At 41.4% G+C, this 23,696-nt stretch overlaps 2 protein-coding genes across 2 annotated transcripts in view; both read left to right on the top strand.

Moving 5' to 3' along the window:
- Nucleotides 1-8,899, top strand: part of LOC113886063 (glycerophosphodiester phosphodiesterase domain-containing protein 4-like) — a 110,789-nt gene extending 101,890 nt beyond the window's left edge. Inside the window, exon 16 of the mRNA XM_027531998.1 lies at nt 8,589-8,899. Within this exon, the coding sequence (XP_027387799.1) occupies nt 8,589-8,899 (311 nt within the window). The remainder of the gene's footprint in view (nt 1-8,588) is intronic.
- Nucleotides 8,900-18,953: 10,054 nt separating this feature from the next.
- Nucleotides 18,954-23,696, top strand: part of LOC113886062 (glycerophosphodiester phosphodiesterase domain-containing protein 4-like) — a 134,978-nt gene continuing 130,235 nt past the window's right edge. Inside the window, 2 exon segments of the mRNA XM_027531997.1 lie at nt 18,954-19,002; nt 19,149-19,239. Of these exon segments, the coding sequence (XP_027387798.1) occupies nt 18,954-19,002; nt 19,149-19,239 (140 nt within the window).

The raw sequence follows: 23,696 nt of genomic DNA, 5'->3' as shown, positions 1-23,696 counted from the left end.
CCATATTTAAATGAGAATAAGAAAATAAGGTGAGTAGATAATAAACTAAGAATCTTTCATGTTTTTAATTTTTAGTTGCTTATTTACAGAAACCAGTTTTGCCTGATCTAAATAAATATATAGAAAGACCATTTGAGTACCTAAAAGAGACAACTAGAAGGCAAGGGATGAAGTTTAGTATTAGGGAATGAACAAGGATGACTGGAAAGAAGCCAAAACCACAACCTAGAGCTATCAGTTCAGGTCAATTACTCAGTTGTGTCCGACACTTTGTGACCCCATGGACTGAAGCACACCAGGCTTCCCTGTCCATCACCAACTCCCAAAGCTTGCTCAAACTCAGGTCCATTGAGTCGGTGATGCCATCCAACCATCTCATCCTCTGTCATCCCCTTCTCCTCCGGCCTTCAATCTTTCCCAGCATCAAGGTCTTTTCCAATGAGTCAGTTCTTCACATCAGGTGGCCAATGTATTGAAGTTTCAGCTTTAGCATCAGTTCTTCCAAAGACAGCCTGGAGCCATGCAGGGCGAGAAGACTAGGCCTTGCATACTAAGGCCTAGTGTCACATCTTGCACCATGACTACCTTTAGATAGACATGTACTGCTGCACCTGCTGCTGCTACCTTTAGTATACACACACACACACAAACACACACATCTTTAGGATATATTTTTCAGCCCTTCACAGAAGTTGATCCTTTATCTTTTGTCTCATATAGTTTCTTACAAAAAGTCGTTCAAAAAAGAAATCTTCCATTGTTTTAATCATTGTTCCTCTACTTATAATATTTTATCTTGTCTCATACAGTTTCTTATGAAAAGTCATCCAAAAAAGAAATCTTCCTTTATTTTAATCATTGTTCCTTTGCTTGTAATATGTCCTTTTTAAGGCTGTTTCTTTCTTTTTTTTTTAATGTGCTAATTTTATTTTATTTTTTTAAAATTTTATTTTATTTTTAAACTTTACAATATTGTATTGGTTTTGCCAAACATTGAAATGAATCCGCCACAGGTATACATGTGTTCCCCATCCTGAACCCCCCTCCCTCCTCCCTCCCCATACCATCCCTCTGGGTCGTCCCAGTGCACTAGCCCCAAGCATCGAGTATCGTGCATCGAACCTGGACTGGCATCTCATTTCATACATGATATTTTACATGTTTCAATGCCATTCTCCCAAATCTTCCCACCCTCTCCCTCTCCCACAGATTCCATAAGACTGTTCCATACATCAGCGTCACTTTTGCTGTCTCGTACACAGGGTTATTGTTAGCATCTTTCTAAATTCCATATATATGGGTCAGTATACTGTATTGGTGTTTTTCCTTCTGGCTTACTTCACTCTGTATAATAGGCTCCAGTTTCATCCACCTCATTAGAACTGATTCAAATGTATTCTTTTTAATGGCTGAGTAATACTCCATTGTGTATATGTACCACCGCTCTCTTATCCATTCATCTGCTGATGGACATCTAGGTTGCTTCCATGTCCTAGCTATTATAAACAGTGCTGCGATGAACATTGGGGTACATGTGTCTCTTTCCCTTCTGGTTTCCTCAGTGTGTATGCCCAGCAGTGGGATTGCTGGATCATAAGGCAGTTCTATTTCCAGTTTTTTAAGGAATCTCCACACTGTTCTCCATAGTGGCTGTACTAGTTTGCATTCCCACCAACAGTGTAAGAGGGTTCCCTTTTCTCCACACCCTCTCCAACATTTATTATTTGTAGACTTTTGGATCGCAGCCATTCTGACTGGTGTGAAATGGTACCTCATAGTGGTCTTGATTTGCATTTCTCTGATAATGAGTGATGTTGAGCATCTTTTCATGTGTTTGTTAGCCATCTGTATGTCTTCTTTGGAGAAATGTCTATTTAGTTCTTTGGCCCATTTTTTGATTGGGTCATTTATTTTTCTGGAATTGAGCTATAGGAGTTGCTTATATATTTTTGATATTAGTTGTTTGTCAGTTGCTTCATTTGCTATGATTTTCTCCCATTCTGAAGGCTGTCTTTTCACCTTGCTGATAGTTTCCTTTGATGTGCAGAAGCTTTTAAGGTTAATTAGGTCCCATTTGTTTATTTTTGCTTTTATTTCCAATATTCTGGGAGGTGGGTCATAGAGGATCCTGCTGTGATATATGTCGGAGAGTGTTTTGCCTATGTTCTCCTCTAGAAGTTTTATAGTTTCTGGTCTTACGTTTAGATCTTTAATCCATTTTGAGTTTATTTTTGTGTATGGTGTTAGAAAGCGTTCTAGTTTCATTCTTTTACAAGTGGTTGACCATTTTTCCGAGCACCACTTGTTAAAGAGATTGTCTTTAATCCATTGTATATTAAGGCTCTTTCTTTCATTACTTTTTTCAGTAATTTGATTATGATTTACCTCAGTGTATATTAGTGTGTCTACCTGCTTAGGGTTTGCTGAACTTCTTAGATCAGTAAGAGTATAAATTTTCAGCCTGTATTTTTCAGATATCTTTCTGCTATTACCTTCTTTTTGGGTTTCCAATTACATAGATATTAGATGGTGTCATATTATCTCATAAGTTATCAAGACTGTTTATTTTTATTTTTAGCCTATTAATTTCTATGCTTCATCTTGGGTATATTCTATCAAAGTTTGGGTTGTTTTTGATCACTGGATAACAAATTACCATAAATCTATCAGTGTAAAGCAACACAAATTTATCATCTCCCAGGTTGTGGGCCAGGGGTCCCGGCATGGGTTTTCTAGGTCTACTGCATATCTCACCAGGCTTTCATGAAGATCTTGGCTTGGGCTGCAGTCTCATCTGAGACTTAAGAGTCCTCTTCCAAGCTCATTGATTGTTGGTAGAATTTAGTTCCTTACAGTTGCAAGAACTGAAGTCAGTCGTGTTTTCTTAATCACTCTTGAATGAGCTTTTCTCTGAGATCTAGATATTCCATTCAGGTCTTAGTCATAAGGCTTTCTCACATCATAGCATCTTCTTTACACCCAGTATAAGAATATCTCTTGTAGCAGATGGATTCAGGAGAAAGAGAACAAAGGGAAAAAATAATACACAAAATAAATAGAAAACAAATTGAAATATGGTAGTCATAAATTCAACCATTTTATTAAGTTCAGTTAACATAAGTGTACCAAATACTCAAAGTAGTAGTGGAGATTTTAATATTGGATAGAATTAAGCAAGACCCAACCATATGCAATTCATAAAAGAAATGCTTCAAATATAAAAACACAGATTAATAGTGAAAGGACAGAAAATTAAAATCAGAAGGGAGAAAAATGAAAAAAGATAGGATGGAAAATAATATGCCATACAAACAGCAAGCATGAAAATAATATCTGAAAGATAAACTTTAAAACATGGAGCCTTACTTGAAATGAAGATTTCTTAAGAAAGAAAAGGTCAGTGTATCAAGAAGGCCCTATAATTATATAGTTAGTAACAGAGCTTCAAAACACATTAAACAAAAATAGAAAGAAATAGAAAAATCATAGTTAAAGATTTTGACATTCCTCTCTTAGTACCTGAAAGAACAACTAAATTCATCAAAAAGTAAAATCAGAAAGGATATAGAAGTCTGAACACTTCCAGCTAACCTGACCTAGTTGACAGAAAATATTATATTCAACAACTGCAGAATGTACAATATTTTGAAATGTAAATGGTGTAGTTGCAAAATAGACCATATGGCAAGCCATAAAGCAGATCTGGAAGATAGAGCTGATTTGCCCAACACACAGATGCAAACATACTGAATTAAGTAAAATGAGACAAAGGAATATGTTCCAATCGAAAGAACAAGACAAAGCCCCAGAAAAATAACTAAATGAAACAGAGATGAGCAATCTACCTGATAGAGTTAAAAATAATGGTCATAAACATATGCTTATTGAACTTTGGAGAAAAATTGATGGACATAGTGCAAACTTCAACATAAAATACAAGAAAGTACCAAACAGAAGTAATAACTGAATCAAAAAATACATTAGAAGGGCTCAGCAGCAGAACAGATGAGGTAGTAGAACGAATCAGTGAGCTGGAAGACAAAACAATGGAACTCACCCAGACAGAGCAGCAAAATGCAAAAAGAACTTTGAAAAGGAAAGATGCATTATGGGACTGTTGGGGCAGCATCCAGTGTAATAACATTCACATTATAGTGCTTTCAGAAGGAAAAGAGAAAGAGAAAATGCCCCCAAAATTAACTGAAGAAACAGTGGCTGAAAACATCCCTAATGTGGGGAAGGAAAAAGACATCTAGATCTAGAAAGCCACAGAGTTCCAAATAAGATGATCTCAAAAAGACACATACCAAGACACATTAAAGTTAAAATTGTAAATTTAAGGAGAAAGAGAGAATCCTAAAAGGAGAACACAAAAACCAACTTATAATCAAGGGAAACAGCATAAGGTCATCAGATTTTTTAGCAGAAATTTTACAAGCCAGATAGGAAAGGTGTGATATATTAAAAGTGTTGAAAGAAAAAACTTCCAAACAAGAACTCTCTACCCAGCAAGGTTACCATTCAGAATTGAAGGAGATATCAAAAGTTTCCCAAATAAACAAAAGCTAGAAGAGTTTATCACTACTAGACCAGTTCTACAAGAAATTATAAGGGAGTTCTTTAAGTTGGAAGCATACAAAAGTAAAAATATCACTGGAATATGTTTATGTATAATAAAGATAGTAGAGGAAATTGATGTATTTTAAACTTTTCATTGATCAAGAGATTAATCACAAGGGAAATTGGAAGCTATTTTAAAGTGTAATGCATATACAAAAGCAAAACTTGTGTGGTACAACTTAAGCCATAACTTAGAGGGAAATTAGTAACTTTTAGAAGGAAGCCTGGCTTAATAGTGATTAAGAGTCTACTGTAGCAATCTAGAAAATGGAGTTATTTTCACCAAGTAAAAGAAATGAAATGGTAAAGATAGCAGAAACAGTAAAACAGAAATGATACAAACTATGGAGAATATTCAAAAAGTGAAAAGTTAGTTCTTAGAAAAGATTAATAAAATTGATAAACGCTTAGTAAGGGGAAAGAGGAAGAGACAGACTGATTGCCAGTATAGTGAATGATTAATGAGAGATTATCTCTCCAGATCCTACACATAAAAAGGAAAATCATGGAACATTTTTAAGCCATTAAATTTAAATGAGGTAAACAAATTCCTTCAAATGATTTAATTTTCCAGAACTGAAAAAGAAATAGAAATTTTATAACCTATCAGAATCTTTCAGAATCAAATCCATGTATCAAAAGCCTCACAACAAAGGAAGGTCCAGGCCTGATAAGCTTAACTGGTTAAGTGAATATTTAAGAAATAATACCAATTTTATACCAACTCACTAAAAAAAACAAGTGCATTTCTTAGCTGACTTTTTATGGTCAGAAATAATCTCATATAAAAAATATCTGACAAAGACAGTGCAACATCTAAATGTATAGATCAATATCATTCACCAGCTTAGCCATAAAACAATATATTAGCAGATTGAATCCATCAGTATAAAAAAAGGATAAAACATCTGGAGCAAGTGAGATTTATTGCAGTGGTACAAGTTGGATATATAATTTGCAGGTTAATCAATCTATCATCTAATCAAAATAGACTAGAAATAAAGTATATATGACAAAAATCCACATCTATTTATGATCAAGATCTAAGTAGCCTAGTTATCGAATGAAACTTCCTCAATCTGATGAAAGATACTTAAAACCTCAGCCAGTATGATTGTTAATGGTGAAACAGGATTTTCTATATAAGATCAGTAAGAAGGCGAGGCTGTCTGCTCTCACTGCTTTTACTTGGCATTGTACTGAAGATCCTAGCTAGTTTCAATTAGTTCAGTCACTCAGTCGTGTCTGACTATTTGTGACCCCATTGACTGCAGCACGCCAGGCTTCCCTGTCCATCACCAACTCCTGGAGCTTGCTCAAACTCACGTCCATTTAGTAAGATAGCCAATTTAGTATATATAAATTATATACTAAATATATATATATATATATATATATATATATAAAGATAAATAACAGGCATAAATGAAGAAATAAAACTCCTAATTTGCAGACATGATTATATACAGTAAAAAATTAGAAGGAATTAAATGACAAACCTACTACAACTGGTGACTTAAGCAATAGCTCAGGAATGTTGTTGTTCAGGCTCTAAGTCATGTCTGACTCTTTGCAACCCCGTGGATTGCAGCATGCCAGGCTTCCCTGTCCTTCACTATCTCCCAAAGTTTGCTCAAACTCATGTCCACTGAGTCAGTGATGCCATTCAGCCATCTCATCCTCTTTCATCCCCTTTTCCTCTTGCCCTCAGTCTTTCCCAGCATCAGGGTCTTTTCCAATGTGTTGGCTCTTCACATCAGGTAGCCACAATTTTGGAGCTTCAGCTTCAGCATCAGTCCTTCCAATAAATCAGTTCAGTTCAGTTCAGTTCAGTCACTCAGTCATATCTGACTCTTTGCAACCCCATAGACTGCAGCACGCCAGGCCTCCCTGTCCATCACCAACTCCTGGAACTTGTTCAAACTCATGTCCATCGAGTCAGTGATGCCATCTAACCATCTCATCCTCTGTCATCCCCTTCTCCTCCTGCTTTGAGTCTTTCCCAGCATCAGGATCTTTTCCAATGAGTCAGTTCTTTGCATCAAGTAGCCAAAGAATTGGAGCTTCAGCTTCACCATCAGTCCTTCCAATGAGTATTCAGGACTGATTTCTTTTAGTATTGACTAGTTTGATGTCCTTGCAATCCAAGGGACTCTCAGTAGTCTTCTCCAGTATCACAGTTCAAAAGCATCAATTCTTCAGCACTCAGCTTTCTTTACAGTCCAACTCTCACATCCATATATGACTACTGGAAAAACCATGAATATTCAGAATTAATTTTCATCAGGATTGAATTTGGTTTGATCTTGCTGCCCAAAGGACTCTCTATAGAACCTTCTCCAGGACCACAACTTGAAAGCATCAGATCTTTGGCACTCAGCTTTCTTTATGGTCCCACTCTCATATCCATACATGACTACTGGAAAAACCAAGCTTTTTTTTTTTTTTTTTTTTTTGATCTTTGTTGACAAAGTGATGTCCTGCTTTTTAATATGCTGTCTAAGTTTTTTCCCAAGGTAGCAAGCATCTTTTAATTTCATGGCTGCAGTCACTGTCCACAGTGATTTTTGAGCCCAAGAAAATAAAATCTGTCACTGTATCCACTTTTTCCCCACATGTTTGCCTTGAAGTGATGGGACCAGATGCCATTAGTTTTTTAAATGTTGATACAAGGTCAATATAGAAAAATCAACTGTATGTTGATATGTCATCAGTGACTACTTTAAAAATTGAAATAGCATCATCTACAACAGTATAAAAGCAAAAACAGGAATTTTAGGAAAATATTGTAAGCCCTTGAAAAGAAGATAAGATGATTGGTCACTGAAAACTACAAAAGTCTAGTGAGAAAAAGAAGACCCAGATAAATGGAGCAACATAACACATTCACGAATATGAAAACCTAATATCATAGATATTAGATGTCATAGAATTGAAGTACAAATTCAATTCAGGTGCATTAAAAGTCCCCTTCAGCCTGTGAAGCTAAAATTAAGCTCATGTGTGCAACTGTTTTTTCAAGAGTGAAATTACACACAGGGGAAAAATAACTGGACTCTCTTCTTTGGATTCTCACTATCTTCTAGACTTCGTGTCCACAGTTCCTCCTTATATTGTAAATTCTTAGATAATTTTAAGATATTTTCATTTTATACATGATCCAGTTTTTAATTTGTCTTTGATGAGAGTCCATTTCCTAGCTGCATTATGAGAAAAAGTCTCCATCATCTATTTTTTCTATCATTCGGTTAGAAAAAAACCTGAAACTATTTTCTGAGCAATTACTGTGTGATAGACACTCCTGAGCACTATACATGGGGTGGCAAGCAAGGCAAAGTTTCTATTCGTAAAAAGCTCCCATTCTAATAGAGGATGGCAATGGCACCCCACTCCAGTACTCTTGCCTGGAAAATCCCATGGATGGAGGAGCCTGATAGGCTGCAGTCCATGGGGTCGCTAAGAGTCGGGCACGACAGAGCGACTTCACTTTCACTTTTCACTTTCATGCATTGGAGAAAGAAATGGCAACCCACTCCAGTGTTCTTGCCTGGAGAATCCCAAGGATGGGGGAGCCTGGTGGGCTGCCGTCTATGGGGTCGCACAGAGTCGAACATGACTGAAGCGACTTAGCAGCAGCAGCAGCATTCAGTTTTTTGTTTACACTGCTTCGGAGTCAGTGGTTGGGAAATACATGAACCTTAAACAAATGTTGATTTCACCCTTCTTCTGAGTGCTCCTGTGTTGAGTTAGAACCTCACCCAATAGACTCTTAAACTTCAGCACCTTGTTGTACAGATGTAGTGAAGTTTGCCCAAAGGCTGGGTAGGGAGAAAACTAAGGGGCAAGATCCTAAAATGGTGAGTGAGGAGCTGACATTTTAAAGATGACTGGTATTTTACCACATTACTAGCAAAGATTGGAGAATCGACTTTGGAGGAATCTATGTTGTTTTCTTTTCTATCCCACAGAAGCTTCAAGTGCAAGCCTCCAAAATGAAGTAGTAGAAATTATGGGTATCCCTGCACCTTTTCCAGAGAGGGAAAGGGAACCTCCAAGTTCTAAAGCTGTTGTACCAGAGATTGTCAATGAAACCACTATATCAACTGTGCATCCCACAGATGACATTGGACAACCAGTGCCCACTGAGCCAGCCTTTGAACCCATCCAAGCACCCACTTCGGAAGCCAACAGAGAGGCCACCCTCCAAACTGTATTGCCTACCTTGGAGGCAAATGAACCAACGGTTCCCTCTGTGGAGAAGCCTCCTCCTGAAACGTAACCTGAAAAGCCCCCCCAGCATTGACTCCCTCCAATAAGTCTCTTTTATGATGGTTTCCACCACACCCAGCATGTCTTTTTCCCCTTTTGGGGCTGTCTTCAAAGAATAATTAGCCACACCTTGCCTCCTCCTTTTTCTCCCTCTCTGTGCCCAGGGTGACCTGCTGGTAGAGAGATAGGAAAGGGGTGCGGAAGAGCCAGGGAGGCTCTCAGGAAAACCACTCTGGTCTTGCCTTTCCTCTCCAGGGGATGAGCAGAGGGGAAAGAGTATGGTCCTGGAGTTGGAGTTGGTTGTTCTCTGGGTGTCAGATGATCTGTCTCATCGTAACCCTTCATGATATTCCCACAGCTAAAGGAGTAGCTGTGGTGAACATCAGCCTATAAATAAAGGCAGCCTCTGAGGAACTAAGAAGGTAATTGATACAATCTTTGGGACCCTTTGTGGTCACTCAGGCTGACAAAGTCAAGGGAGGAATGCCAGAGTGATGCCGTCCAGAGTCAGAGAAGGAGAGGTGGCATGGGCATGAGCGGGGGCAAAGATCTCACCCCACTCACACATCCAGTCGTACAGTGTGCATGGGGTGCTTCCGCATAGCTTGTCGCTGGCTGATTCTCCAGTGGGGTGGTGGGCATAATCCCATGCCCACCCAGTGGCTTTTGACCTTGAAGCTGACTTTTGACTTGAGCTGAGAACCCTGCGTTAGAAGCAGGCAGTTGTGTTCTATTGTGTGACCACCTACTCATCCTCCTTGTCCAGGGCTCATGTTCCCATGTATATGCTGATGGGCAGGGGCAGACACCACAGCACCTTCCCTGGGCTGACTGTGGAGTCCTGTAAACATTGGTGGGGCAGGGCTGCCTCAGATGGCCGCATTGTCATCCCAGAAAGCAGCGCTGTGTGGTTTGAGGACTTTATTTCAGCATCAACCCCTCCCCCTCCCACACAGGCATCTGGAGACCAGGAATAGCACTCTCTGTGGAGTGGTTTGTCACCTACATGCAGGTGACCCCAGATGCTTGTGCATTTGAGGACAAGTGAGCTAGGTTGGCTGTGCTGAAGTATCAGGGGCCTTGAGGACAGATCCCTAACATGCCAGAGGCAAGAGGATTCTCCCCTGTCATCTCTCCAGGCACTCAGCCTAGCCAAAGCCCAGAGGGATGCCCCACCCCCATATCACACCTTCCCTGTCTGAAGACCCCACCCCAGAACTGCCCAGAACTGAAGTTGCTCAGTCATGTGTGACTCTTTGCAATCCCATGGACTGTAGCTTACCAGACTCCTCCATCCATGCAATGTTCTAGGCAAGAATACTGGAGTGGGTTGCCATTTCCTTCTCCAGTTCAGTCGCTCAGTCGTGTCCGACTCTTTGTGACCCCATGAACCGCAGCACGCCAGGCCTCCCTGTCCATCACCAACTCCTGGAGTCCACCCAAACCCATGTCCATTGAGTCTGTGATGCCATCCAACCATCTCATCCTCTGTCGTCCCCTTTTCCTCCTGCCCTCAATCTTTCCCAGCATCAGGGTCTTTTCCAGTGAGTCAGCTCTTCCCATCAAGTGGCCAAAGTATTCGAGTTACAGCTTCAACATCAGTCCTTCCAATGAACACCTGGGACCTATCCCGTTTAGGATGGACTGATCTCCTTTAGGATGGACTGGTTGGATCTCCTTGCAGTCCAAGGGACTGTCAAGAGTGTTCTCCAATACCACAGTTCAAAAGCATCAGTTCTTAAGTGCTCAGCTTTCTTTATAGTCCAACTCTCACACCCATACATGACCACTGGAAAAACCATAGCCCTGACTAAACGGGCCTTTGTTGACACAGTAATGCCTCTGCTTTTTAATATGCTGTCTAAGTTGGTCATAACTTTCCTTCCAAGGAGCATGTGTCTTTTACTTTCATGGCTGCAATCACCATCTGCAGTGATTTTTGGAGCCGAGAAAAAGTCAGCCACTGTTCCACTGTTTCCCCATCTATTTCCCATGAAGTGATGGGACTGTATGCCATGATCTTAGTTTTCTGAATGTTGAGCTTTAAGCCAACTTTTTCACTCTCCTCTTTCACTTTCATCAAGAGGCTCTTTAGTTCTTCTTCACTTTTTGCCATAAAGGTAGTGTCATCTGCGTATCTGAGGTTATTGATATCCTCATATCCTGGCGATCTTGATTCCAGCTTGTGCTTCTTCCAGCCCAGCGTTTCTCATGATGTACTCTGCATATAAGTTAAATAAGCAGGGTGACAATATACAGCCTTTACGCACTCCTTTTCCTATTTGGAACCAGTGTGCTGTTCCATGTCCAGTTCTAACTGTTGCTTCCTGACCTGCATACAAGTTTCTCAAGCGGCAGGTCAGGTGGTCTGGTATTCCCATCTCTTTCAGAATTTTCCACAGTTTGCTGTGATCCACACAGTCAAAGGCTTTGGCATAGTCAATAAAGCAGAAATAGATGTTTTTCTGGAACTCTCTTGCTTTTTCCATGATCCAGCAGATGTTGGCAATTTGATCTCTGGTTCCTCTGCCTTTTCTAAAACCAGCTTGAACATCTGGAAATTCATGGTTCACATATTGCTGAAGCCTGGCTTGGAGAATTTTGAGCATCACTTTACTAGCATGTGAGATGAGTGCAATTGTGCAGTAGTTTGGGGATCTTTGAAATTTGCTTGTTCGATCCTGGTCACAAAGTAATATTTTATAGGCACCCACTGGACATAAGGATTTAATCCAAGGCAGCCTGGTTCCTGGGGTTCTTGGTGGCTTTTTGATTGACCAAGGAGACATTTCTGGCAGGATGTAAGGGCCATTCTGGATCTTCTGGCCCTACAGGTAAGGCACAGAAGCTGGTTCCCCCTCTGGATCTCCAGCCACACATACGTAGGTCTCCACCTCCCAGGCTGATATCCAGCATTGCCCTGCCCATCCTGCCCTGGTCCCAACCCATCCCTTTAAGCACCTTTGTCCTTGAAACAAGCACACTGTGGCCTTAGGCACCCCTATCTCAAATCCCGGACAAGCTTGATCCTGTATCCACAGACCATGGATAGAGTTATACGAGCCACTCCCCCATAGGGCCTTGTCCTGGTGCCACACACTGCTCCCTCTCCCTTCCCCCTCAAAAGAGACCTGGGGCCAGAAGATAAAGCACATAGTATATGCCTGAGGTCATCAGGGGAGATCTGAACAGGGGTCATCACTCACACTGTAATATATAAAAGCAGTCTGTCTCCCTACCCTAGCCGAGGCTCCAGAACTTTGGTCAATTAAGCCAGTCCCTTAGGTTTCAGGATGATCTTGGTTTGAGTGTTCCCAGCATGGAGAACTAGGTTGTCCTCTTGGTTACATTTCCAGGCTGTGTACACAAAGTGAAAGAAGGTCACATGGTAGGACTAGACTAAGTTACAAATGACATCCGAGGAGCACAGGCTCTTACAGTGGTGAGGTCACAGCAAGCCAGGAGTAGAACCAACCAGGTGCTTCAGGGTGAATGGAGGGAATTCTGCCTCCTGGCAAGGCCACCTCACTGGAAGAAGGATCAGAGGCCACAGTGATACTGTCATGGTGGCCAGCCAGCCCAGCCTCCCTGCCTGGGTAGTTAAAGTCTTCCTTGCTGATGGTCCTGAGCCAGCTGCTGCCTAGAGAGCAGGCACGGGGCCAGAGCCACCTGCCCACTGTTCCCTCACCACTCCTGGGGCCCCACTGTTTGCTCATGGCTGTGAGCATCTGGCTAATATAGGGAGTTGGGAAGTCATCCATCTTGTAGCCCTGAAAACAACAGCAAGAAGATAAACAGAGCACTGAGAGGGACATGGCCGTCCACTCAGACCCAGAACACAGACAACTCCCAGGAAACTGCAGTGGACAGAAGCCTGGACAAAGACAAATCCTGCCCCCCACCCCCTGGCCTCAGCCTCCCCAGCCAGACGGCTGAAGGTATGGATTCATCCGTCCAGACATCTAGGGTTCTAAGTTATCATGACCCCACTTCAAGGTGCTAGTTTGTGGGTCCCTCAAATTCTGGATGCCTATCTCCAGGAGTGATCGTAAAGGCTGTACCAGTTGAGCTCAGTTCAGGAGACCTCATTGCTAATGTCTCTGCTGTTGACCTCAGTGGCCAGGAAGGTTGGCCCATGTAGCCAAGGGGAAGATAGTAGTCATTTTTCCTTCACCAACAGCCCCAGTTGTGCCCTCCTGTGTCAATGGTAGGACCCTGCCTCCTAGCCCCCTTTGTAGGAATTGCTCAGGCTCTCACATATGAGCATCTGTTACCCCAGCACAGCCTGCTACCCTGACCAGTGTTGGCAGTGAGCGATCTGGAAGGAGGAAGTGGATGGTAGTGTCTGATGATGCTGAAAGACCAAGAACTAAAGAGTTAATTTGATTTAGTAGCAAGGGCTTTGTTTGTAACTCAGAGAGTGGTTTGGATGGAGAGATGAGAGGCAAAGAATAAGACAAAGCAAATATGGACAGCCTCTCTAGATGTGTGGCCAGGAGGGTGGGTGATGTGAGGATGATTGTGCCTGCAAGGTCTTTCAGGATTTGAGTCTGAGGTCCTTTGTTAGAAATACAGACAGAGAATTCCACTCCACTTTCTCTTCCCTGTCACTGCTCACCTTGATTCTGGGATTGATGAATTGATACACTTGTTAATGACAATTAAGAGGATCTCAGGGTAGAGGAGATTAAGATGTCAGAGTGGGAGAATGCTCATGAAAACAAAGTTACAAATATGTATGGAGCAGCAATTCTCTCCAAGTTCACCGGAGGACAAGCCAAACACTTGTTCTACAGCTAAGTCTATAAAGAAAGATACAATCAGGAATGAATGAGAAGTGACCAGGTCAAGAACCACCCCTTTAGCAGGAGACACAGAAGAGGAGTGCAATAGCATAGGCTCAGGGGTCCTCCCTGGGGAACAAGGGGGTCAAGCCATGAAATAGGCACCTCAGCCCTGGGCTCAGACAGAGATGCTGAGTCTCCTTAGCTGTTTTGAAAAGCAGTGGGTCTTACACAGGGTTATAACAAACTGAGACTCTGCTCTTGAAGACTGCATGCACAGTCTTGCTTACTCCTGGTTATAGCATGGTGCCAGTGGATGGAACCTCTGGGACTCCGGTTGGCTTGATAGGACTGCTCCAGAGCTCACCCCAGCTTGCACCAGGCTCCTGCTTCTGGCTCTCTTGCTCCACATTAAGTTGGAGGCTGTCACTGCCAGTGGAACAATACACGTTTAGAGGGGACAGATGGACCCTGTCCTGCCTCTGATCAGGGCAGAAACAGCCATTATTACCTCATGCATCCCTGCCCACACTCTCAGAAATGAGCATGGCTAGCTCCAGGGTGGAGGCCATCATAACTGAGCAAGCATCTCTGTGTATACTGGAAGGGGCCAGGACCAGCTCAGCTAGCCAACTCCTCTGGCCCTGAATCAACTTCTAACCAACTTCTAACCAAGCAAGTTGTACACCAGGCAAATGGTGAGTGCAACTAGCACAGTAGTGCAGTCCCAGGCCCCGAACATGTACCAGACCAATGCCTGGACCTCTGCAATCTCTGGAGAAACCAGGCTCCCTCAGGGCTCCAGTTGTAGCCATGCCTGATAGGGTGATGATGGTCACTCATCATACGAGCAGGCCAAGGTTGCAGCTGGCTCTGGATCTAGCCCCTCCAGCTCCAGCCCTATCTCCAACCAAGGTGGTTGCTGCCAAGCATACCCGGGGGAAGACACAGCCCATGCTTACTTCAGATCCAGCTCTTCCACTGACGCTACTGGGTACACACAGACTACATGGGACACTCCGACACAAGGACATGTCTTCAAGACTTGGATAGGTAACTATTTCACCTAATTTCACAGACACAAAGTTTAGGAATATGTTTCAAATTAAAGAACAACAAAAAACTGGACAAAGTATTGAAAAGAATACCCATTAAAGAGTAGTGGAGTTTCAGCTTCAGCATCAGTCCTTCCAATGAACATTCAGGATTGATCTCCTTTAGGATGGACTGGTTGGATCTCCTTGCAGTTCAAGGGGCTCTCAAGAGTCTTCTCTAACACCACACACAGTTCAAAAGCATCAAGCCTTCGGTGCTCAGCTTTCTTTATAGTCCAACTCTCACATCCATACATGTGAAAATGTGGTGACATAACCGGGAAGGAAATCCAAAAAAGAGGGGATAGGGACTTCCCTTGTGGTCCAGTGGCTAGGACTCTGTGCTCCCAATGAAGGGGATTTGGGAGCTAGATATCAAATGTTGCAAGTGAGGGTTGACATGCCGCAGCTAAGGATTTCACGTGCCAGGACTAAAAGATCCAATGCAGCCATATGCCACAACTAAAAGATGTGATGCAGTGAAATATTTAAAAACAAAACAAAAAGGAGGGGATGTATGTATTCGTGTAGCTGATTCACTTTACAACAGACACTAGCAGAACATTGTAAAGCAACTATAATAATTTAAAACAAGAACACAAAAATATACTATATATATATATATATATATATATATATATATATATACTGGGAAGATAAAGCCCTAAAATAGACAATTTCTAGAATAATGCTGTGGGAACAGAGGAGAGAGTGCAAAACTGCCCAAACTAGAGATTAGGAACAACTTCACAGATGGAGGACTTTTAAGCTGAGACCTGACAAAGACAAATAAAAGGATTTGTGCTGTGATGTGGGAAGGAAAGGGAAAGGGAAAGGCAGGATTCACAGGCAGAGGGAACAACTTGAGACAAAGTGAAGAGGTGTGAAAGAGCCCATTCATTATGTTTGGTGATTTATCACTGGTTCAGTATATTGAGTGTAGCATAAGCTATGGGAGATAAAGAAAGCGATATGAGCAGAGCAGAGCAGACTTCCCCAATTTATTTATTTTTCATTTTGATATTTGGCAAAACTAATACAATTATGTAAAGTTTAAAAATAAAATAAAATTAAAAAACAAACAAACAAAAAAAATTAAATAGACTTTATTTTTTAGAGTAGTTTTAGGTTCACAGTTAAATTAAGTGGAAAGTACACAGACTTTCTATAAACCTCCCACCCCCACATATGCACAACCTTCCCTACAACCAACATCCTGTATTTGATGGTATGTTAGTTATAATTTATGGGCATACATTAACACATCATATTGAGTTTAGGTCCATATTTTACATTAGGGTTAACACTTGATGTCGTACATTCTGTGGGTTGGATATATATACATTGACAAGTATCCAGCATTATAGTATCATACAGAATAGTTTTCACTGCCCTAAAATTTCTCTGTTCTCTACTAATTCATCCTTCCTTCCCCCCAACCCATGAAACCCACTGATCTTTATGCTGTCTCCATAGTTTTGGCTTTTGCAGAATGTCACATAGTTGAAATCATAGTATGTAGATTTTTCAAATTGGTTTCTTTCGTCTAATAATATGTAGTTTTCTCATTTTTTAATAGTTTGATAGCTCCTTTCTTTTTAGTGCTGAGTAATATTTCATTTCCCAGATGTACCCGAGTTTATTCATTCATCTACTGAAGGACATCTTGGTTGATTTCAAGTTTTGGTAGTTGTGAATAAGACTGCTATATTATCTGTGTTCAATTTTTTGTGAACATATTTTCAGCTCATTTGGGTAAATACTAAGGAGCACGATTGCAGTATTGTATTGTAAAAATGTTTAATTTGGTAAGAAACTTGCAATCTGTCTTCCAAAGGGACTATAATTTTGCATTCCCATCATCAATGAATGAAAGATCTTGTTGCTCCATCCTTGTCAGCATTTGGTGTCGTCAGTTTTGGATGTTGACTGTTCTAATAAGTGAAGTGATGTTTCACTCCTGTTATAATTTGCAATTCTTTGATGACATATGATGTTGAGCATCTTTTCCAATTGTGTATCTTTTAGTTAGGGTGTCTGTTCAGGTCTTTTCTCATTTTATTAACCAGGTTGTTTGTTTTCTTTTTTCTGAGCTTTAATAGTTCTTTGTGCATTTTGGATAATAGTTTTTTCTCAGATACAGTCTTCCCTCAGTATCCATGGGGGATTGTTTCCAGGACCCCTGCAGGTACCAAAATCCATGGGCATTGAAGTTTCTTATATAAAAGGGTACAGTGTTTGCATATACCTATACACATCCTCCCATATCATCTCTAGATTACTTATCATTTGATTACTTATCATATAATGGCTAATACAATGTAAATACTATATTAATAGTTGTAACTATATTGTAAACGCTATGTAAATAGTTTCCCATGTTGCAAACTCAAGTTTTGGTATTTGGAACTTTCTGGAATTTTGGGGAAATATTTTTGATCTGCAGTTGGTTGAGTCCACCAGTGAGGAACTCATGGATACTGAGGCATAATGGTCAGCAAATATTTTCTCTTTATCTCTGGTTTCTCTACACATTCTCTTGATCCTCAGATTTTACATGCACATGTTAAAGTTATGTGGATCATTTGGGATCTAATTAAAATTCAGATTCATATGCAGTAGGTCTAGGGTGGAGCTTGGGATTCCACATTTGCAGCAGTCTCTCAAGTGATGCTGATGCTGGCCTAAAAAGCAAGGCTACAGATCACTCTGGCCACTGTTGGAAGGGATGAAAATGCAGGTGACAAGTTCCTGTTAAAATGATTCTGGCCACAGAGAACAACGTGTGAAATAGGGTGGTGGCAGTGGCGATGGAGAAAAGTGGATAAATTTGATCACTCTCTAGAAGGTGAAATCATTAATAACGTGGGGACTGCATTGGGAGAAAGGTGAGAGAACACCGTCATGGGTGGCCGCTGTCCAGAGGAGGCAGGGCGACAGAATACAAAGGCCTTGGGGCTGGGAGACTGAAGACCTCAATCCTGGCCCCAGATCTGCTGCTCTCTTGCTCTGTAACCTTGGGCAGGCTACTTAACTTCTTGGGACCCTTTCTTCTGTCAAATGGGCACCACCATCACTGCTGTGATGTCACCCAGGCGTTTTGAGGCGCTAATGAACTAACTCACGTGAGAGTGCTTTGCCAACACTAGGGCAGGATACACATGAAAGTGATTATTGTAATTATTGTGAAATGTACATCTATTATAAAGTGCTATGGGGTTTATTTGTTACTGACCCTTTCGAGTTAGGTCCTAACAAGGGGCCTCCAGCACAGTGAGCCAACAGAACGAGATTTAGTTTGGTTTGGTTTTGAAGCCAAGGAAAGTTTTATCCTTTGAAAAAGAACAGAGGGGTGTGAGCCTGTGCGCTAGAGCCCCAATTCTCCTTGAAAGGCTGTGGCCGGGGCTGCTAGTGGTCTCCTCTGCGGGGGGAGGGGAGGAGTTTTCCCAGGCGGAGCACAGAGAACTACTCAGCACACACAGCGCTGCTCAGGCTCGAGAGCCTGGCGCAGCCCTTCTGCAAACGGCCCGCGGCCGGCGTCTTGAATACGGTGTCTGCCTGAACTTCTACCCCCGGCCTGCGGAGCTACAGTGTTGGGAGCATCCATTTCGCACTATGAACTCTGGTCTGAAGAGCCCAGTGCAGGGCCCCCAGTACAGGTACCCTGAGAGCAAGTGAAGCTAGACTAATCAACACAAAGAAGAAATAAGGGTAAGACTTTATTACCAGAGACTATGTTTATTTCCTGGGAGTTGTGAATGGGCTTTGCTGGTAACATACTGACACTTTCTTTGGCCCTGGGACTATTCAGTCTGGTAGTAAGGCTCAGACTCGTCAACCTGGAAAGACAATAGAACAAGTGCTACAGAATAAATAGGTCATATAAATTGCAGCCCAGTTCTTCTGGGTACTGGGGCCTTAAGTGTGAATTTGGGGGCCTTATTTTACCTATTGGGCTGCAGCCTATACTTTTAATATGAACTCTAAGGAGAGGCCCAGACAAGCCTGGTGTTCAGCCCTGTCTGAGCCCAGCCCAGGTACCGCTCAGTGAATTCTTTCAGAGGTGAATTTGGGGCTTCCATTCTTTAATGCTGAGCCTTGCTGGTGTATGATCCTGGGTATTTCTAGGTGGGAAAATGTCTAGCTTGTCATGGAGCCCAGGACTTTGTGCCATGATTGTGATAGCATGGAGAATTACTTTTCCTACAAGAAGAAACTGGTTTCCTGGGAGAGCGGTAATGGGAAGGACCAGAGAATCAGGGCTCCTCACCTTTCCTCACTTACTTATCTTAAAGAAGGGATAATCTGGTCTTGACTCTGGGATATAATGGCCTTCAAGGTGTTTCTGGTTTGCCTAGATGTCAAGTTTGATACTTGACAGGGTACCTGTACAGGCCCCGCACCGGGCTCTTCAGACCAGAGTTCCTAGTGGGAAATGGATGTTCCCAACACTGCAGCTCCTCAGGCCGGAGGTAGGTTATACTTGTCAGGAAGGGTCAAACCCAAGTAAATTATTAAAAAGAAGTAGCTATGTTTCCTTACCTATAAGATGGGGATTATTAATATCTGTTTTGTAGCATTTCATGAGTATTTGGTGAAATAATGCAAAAAGAATTCTTAGCGCATGCCTGGCTACCATAAATGGTAGATTTGCAGTTACCCTCTGAAACCAGTACTACCAGGTGATATGTAGGGAGATCTCTGTAAGTTTATTTAGACCACATGGCCCTGTTCTCTACCTCCTCCCTAGGAGATTAAAGGAGGAGGAACCCTGGCTGGAGGAAATGGAAGATTCCTACAGATTTTTAAAATCTTGGCTCTGTAGGTCCCCATCTAGGAAGAAAGATCACCAGGCTGAGCCTGCTGCTGCTGCTAAGTCGCTTCAGTCATGTCCGACTCTGTGCGACCCCATAGATGGCAGCCCACCAGGCTCCGCCATCCCTGGGATTCTCCAGGCAAGAACACTGGAGTGGGTTGCCATTTCCTTCTCCAGTGCATGAAAGTGAAAAGTGAAAGTGAAGTTGTTCAGTCGTGTCTGACTCTTTGTGACCCCATGGACTGCAGCCTACCAGGCTCCTCCGTTCATGAGATTTTCCAGGCAAGAGTACTGGAGTAGGGTGCCATTGCCTTCTCCGAGCAGATTGAGCCTAGGAAGGTAAATATTTAAGCCTATTTAGCTGGGTTGCATTTGTAGATGGCTGTGGAGAAGGCAATGGCACCCCACTCCAGTACTCTTGCCTGGAAAATCCCATTGACGGAGGAGCCTGGAAGGCTGCAGTCCATGGGGTCGCTGAGGCTTGGACACGACTGAGCGACTTCATTTTCACTTTTCACTTTCATGCACTGGAGAAGGAAATGGCAACCCACTCCAGTATTCTTGCCTGGAGAATCCCAGGGACGGTGGGGCCTGGTGGGCTGCTATTGATGGGGTTCCACAGAGTCGGACACGACTGAAGCGACTTATCAGCAGCAGCAGCAGCAACCATAATGAGACGCTATTGAAACATTTTAAATGGGGGAGTCATACATTCTAACACAATGCTAAATAAACACCCCAAATACTTTGAACCATGCTTCCAGCAGTGGGGATTGGTTTGCTCTGAGTCATTTGTACCCTTATCAATTATAAAACAAATTTTCACATATCCGACACCTTGTGGCACACAAGCTCCTTTCTTATTCAGTATCTATTTTAATATTCACAGGTGTTTTATGAAGCAGTTTATTATCTTCATTTTATAAAAGATAAAGCTGAAATCAAGAAGGGTTAATGGCAGTAGATATGTGATTCTCAATATTGATTGCTTTCCCCTTATTCACTCTTTCATCAAACGGAAGGGATGTAATTAAAAGACGAGGATGAATTTGCAAATGTTAAGGTCTTTGGGAATTTCTCCCAGTTGTTGAACTGTAAACTATTGAAGAAGAGGCCTGAATGAAGCTGAGCCATGCTTTGTGGCTCAAATGTTTTTACGCTTTCATAGAAGGAGTAATAGCTGTTATTTATTGAATAGCTAATATGTGCCAGGCACTGTGTTAATAAATTTATATATGTTAGCATATATAACACAATTACCTTGTGAAGAAAATATTATCCTCCCCACTTTGCAGGTGAGAAAACAGACTTTTCCTGAAGGCTCATAATTGCTATTGGTGGTACAACCAGATTAGAACTAGGATATTCTGAGTCCTTGTCCTGGATTTTTTTTCACTGTGGCAGGGAACTGAGAAAGAAGATGTTGGAGAGGTCTTATAAAGGAGACTGCAGTAAAGCCTTTGGTCTGTTGTTCCTTAGAGGCAAAGAGGAGCCCTGGGGCGCATGCCATATGGCAGAGAGGATAACACCTGCTTGGTAAAAACCTGTATTGGTTTAGAATCTACAATTAAAACCACCAGGCTGTCAAGATTATTTCTGCCCCAATTCAGAACATGTCCCTGTGACTCAGTCCTCTTTATCTGCTTGTTAGTGTTACGTAGGGGATATGGTTTGTATTGTAGTAGCCTGGCATTGTTTTCATACTAGTTTCACATGGATCATTTGACTTGTTTTGTAAAATAAGTGGATGGGATTGTTATCTCCATGACACAAGAAACAATGAATCAGAGAGATTAAAAGACTCTGTACCCTGGATGAGTCAGTAGTAGAGACCAACACAAAATTCAGTTCTCCTGAGCTTTTATTTATTCACTCATAGCACACATGTTTTTGTAGCACCTTCTTTTGCTGAGGTATTGATGATACAAAGTTGAATATGCTCTATCTTTGTCCTTAAGAAAAAATTAACAACAGAATAGAGGTTGAGGGCTGCAAGAGATGTGTAATTAGTATACAGTGGGGGTCATATTTTATGGAGTAATTTACTCTGTCTGGTAGTACAATGAGGTTCGCCCGGAGCTGCTGGCACCTTAACTATGGGTTCATTTAACAAAGATGATCTTCAAGTTTCCTTCAAGCTCCAGAATCGTTTTATTTGTGGCTCACTGATCTGAGATCTGGCCCTCAAATTCTAGCATTTTAGTGCCTGAATTCTCATTTATAAAATGAACACTTTCTATGTAATAGGCTCTTTCGGTACGAAAGACTCAAGGACTAGTAAGGTCTTTGCTCTTGATCTCACAATTTAGTGAGGATTCAGAAATATAAATAAGAATTTATAATGTCAGATAAGCACTGCTAATGATCCTAGCCAGAGGAAAGGTCAGTAGTTTTTGTGTGAGGTGACATGAACAAAAGCCAACTTAAAGATATATCATGTTAGGCCAGAGAACGTGGACTTTGTGCTGAAGCTATGGAAGTATTTTAGATCAGATATTGATGTAGCTGGATGTGTAGTGTAAACTACAATATATGAATAAATTTGAGGGCTTCCCTGTTGGCTCAGTGTAAAGAATCCACCCACCAATGCAGAAGACATGGATTCAATCCTGGTCCAGGAAGATTCCACATGCCTGTGATCAACAAAGCCTGTGCACCCAAACTATTGAGCCTTGCTCTTGAGCCTGAGAGTTACAGTTACTGAGATCCCAAGCTACTGAAGTTCACATGCCTTAGAGCCCATGCTCTGCAACAAGGGAACCTATTGCAGTGAGAACCTGTGCACTGCAACTAGAGAGCAGCCCCTGCTTGCTGTGACTAAAGAAAAGCCTACACAGCAACAAAGACCCAGCCCAGTTAAAAATAAATAAATAAAATTAGCCTATCTCTCTTGCTGTGTTAAATTGGTTAACTTCAGATGCCATTGCCTTCTCCTCTTAACTTCAGAAAAGATACATAAAAATCAATTCAAAATAATGCACCAGCATAAAAACAGGATATAAATATGGACCATTGCCAGAAATTCATGGAAGAGAGAAAGCAGATAAAATCAGATTGATTGGAGCAGAAGAAACCATAGCTTAATGTGTATAAAAAGGGAAAATCCTAGTAAAATCAGACAAGCTCTAGAAAATACTGGCTGAGAGAGAAACAGGAATGAGTCATGGGTCATCTTCATGGATAAATTATTTTAAATTCTGTATTCGAAACAGGAGGGGCAGTCTCCATTTTGCAATTCACATGAGGTAGCAGAATTTTTTTTTTCTAATTTTATTTTATTTTTAAACTTTACATAATTGTATTAGTTTTGCCAAATATCAAAATGAATCCGCCACAGGTATAGATTCCAAGCTTACACAAGATAATTTTTTCTTTTTTTCACTGAAGTGTAACTGACTTAGAATATGATATTAGTTTTGGAAGTACAACATAGTAATTCAGTATTTTTATGTGTTACAAAATGATCACTGTGATCGTTCAAGCTACCATGTTACCATAAAAGTTGTTACCATGTTGACTGTATTCCCTGTGCTGTACGTTATGTCCTTGTGACTTACTTATTTTATAACTGGAAGTTTATACTTGTTAATTGCCTTCACACATTTTATTCATCCTCCTACATGCCTCACCTCAGGCAACCAAATGTTCACTGTATCTGTGAATCTGTTTCTTCTGTATTGTTATGTATGATTATTTTGATTTTTAGATTCCATGTATAAGTGAAATCATATGGTGTTTGTCTTTCTCTCTGACTTATTTCACATGGCATAATACCCTCTAGGTTCATCAGTGTGATCACAATTGGCAAGATCAAACTAGCCTTCAAGCTTGATGTCAATATAAAGACAGCTTTGCACATGTAAAGTTCTGGTTTTATCACTCATAGGTGATCTTGGAAAGGATAAACACCAAATGGTAATAATAACCTCCAGGGTTGGTGATTATGAACATTTACTTTAACACTTATATTTTTCTCAACTATTAGATTAAAATCAAACAGGACTAAAATCCTTGTAACTAACAACTGTCATTCTGGGATCTCCCTGCAGTATTGACTTGGTGTATTTTTGAATTTTGGAGTTGGAGTTTCTGTGCAGTGCCTTCCTCAGTTTT

Source organism: Bos indicus x Bos taurus, chromosome 29 (assembly GCF_003369695.1).
Source record: "Bos indicus x Bos taurus breed Angus x Brahman F1 hybrid chromosome 29, Bos_hybrid_MaternalHap_v2.0, whole genome shotgun sequence".
Classification (NCBI taxonomy): Eukaryota; Metazoa; Chordata; class Mammalia; order Artiodactyla; family Bovidae; genus Bos; species Bos indicus x Bos taurus.
Note: the sequence above shows the minus strand (reverse complement) of the source record. Positions and strands in the feature narration are given on the sequence as shown.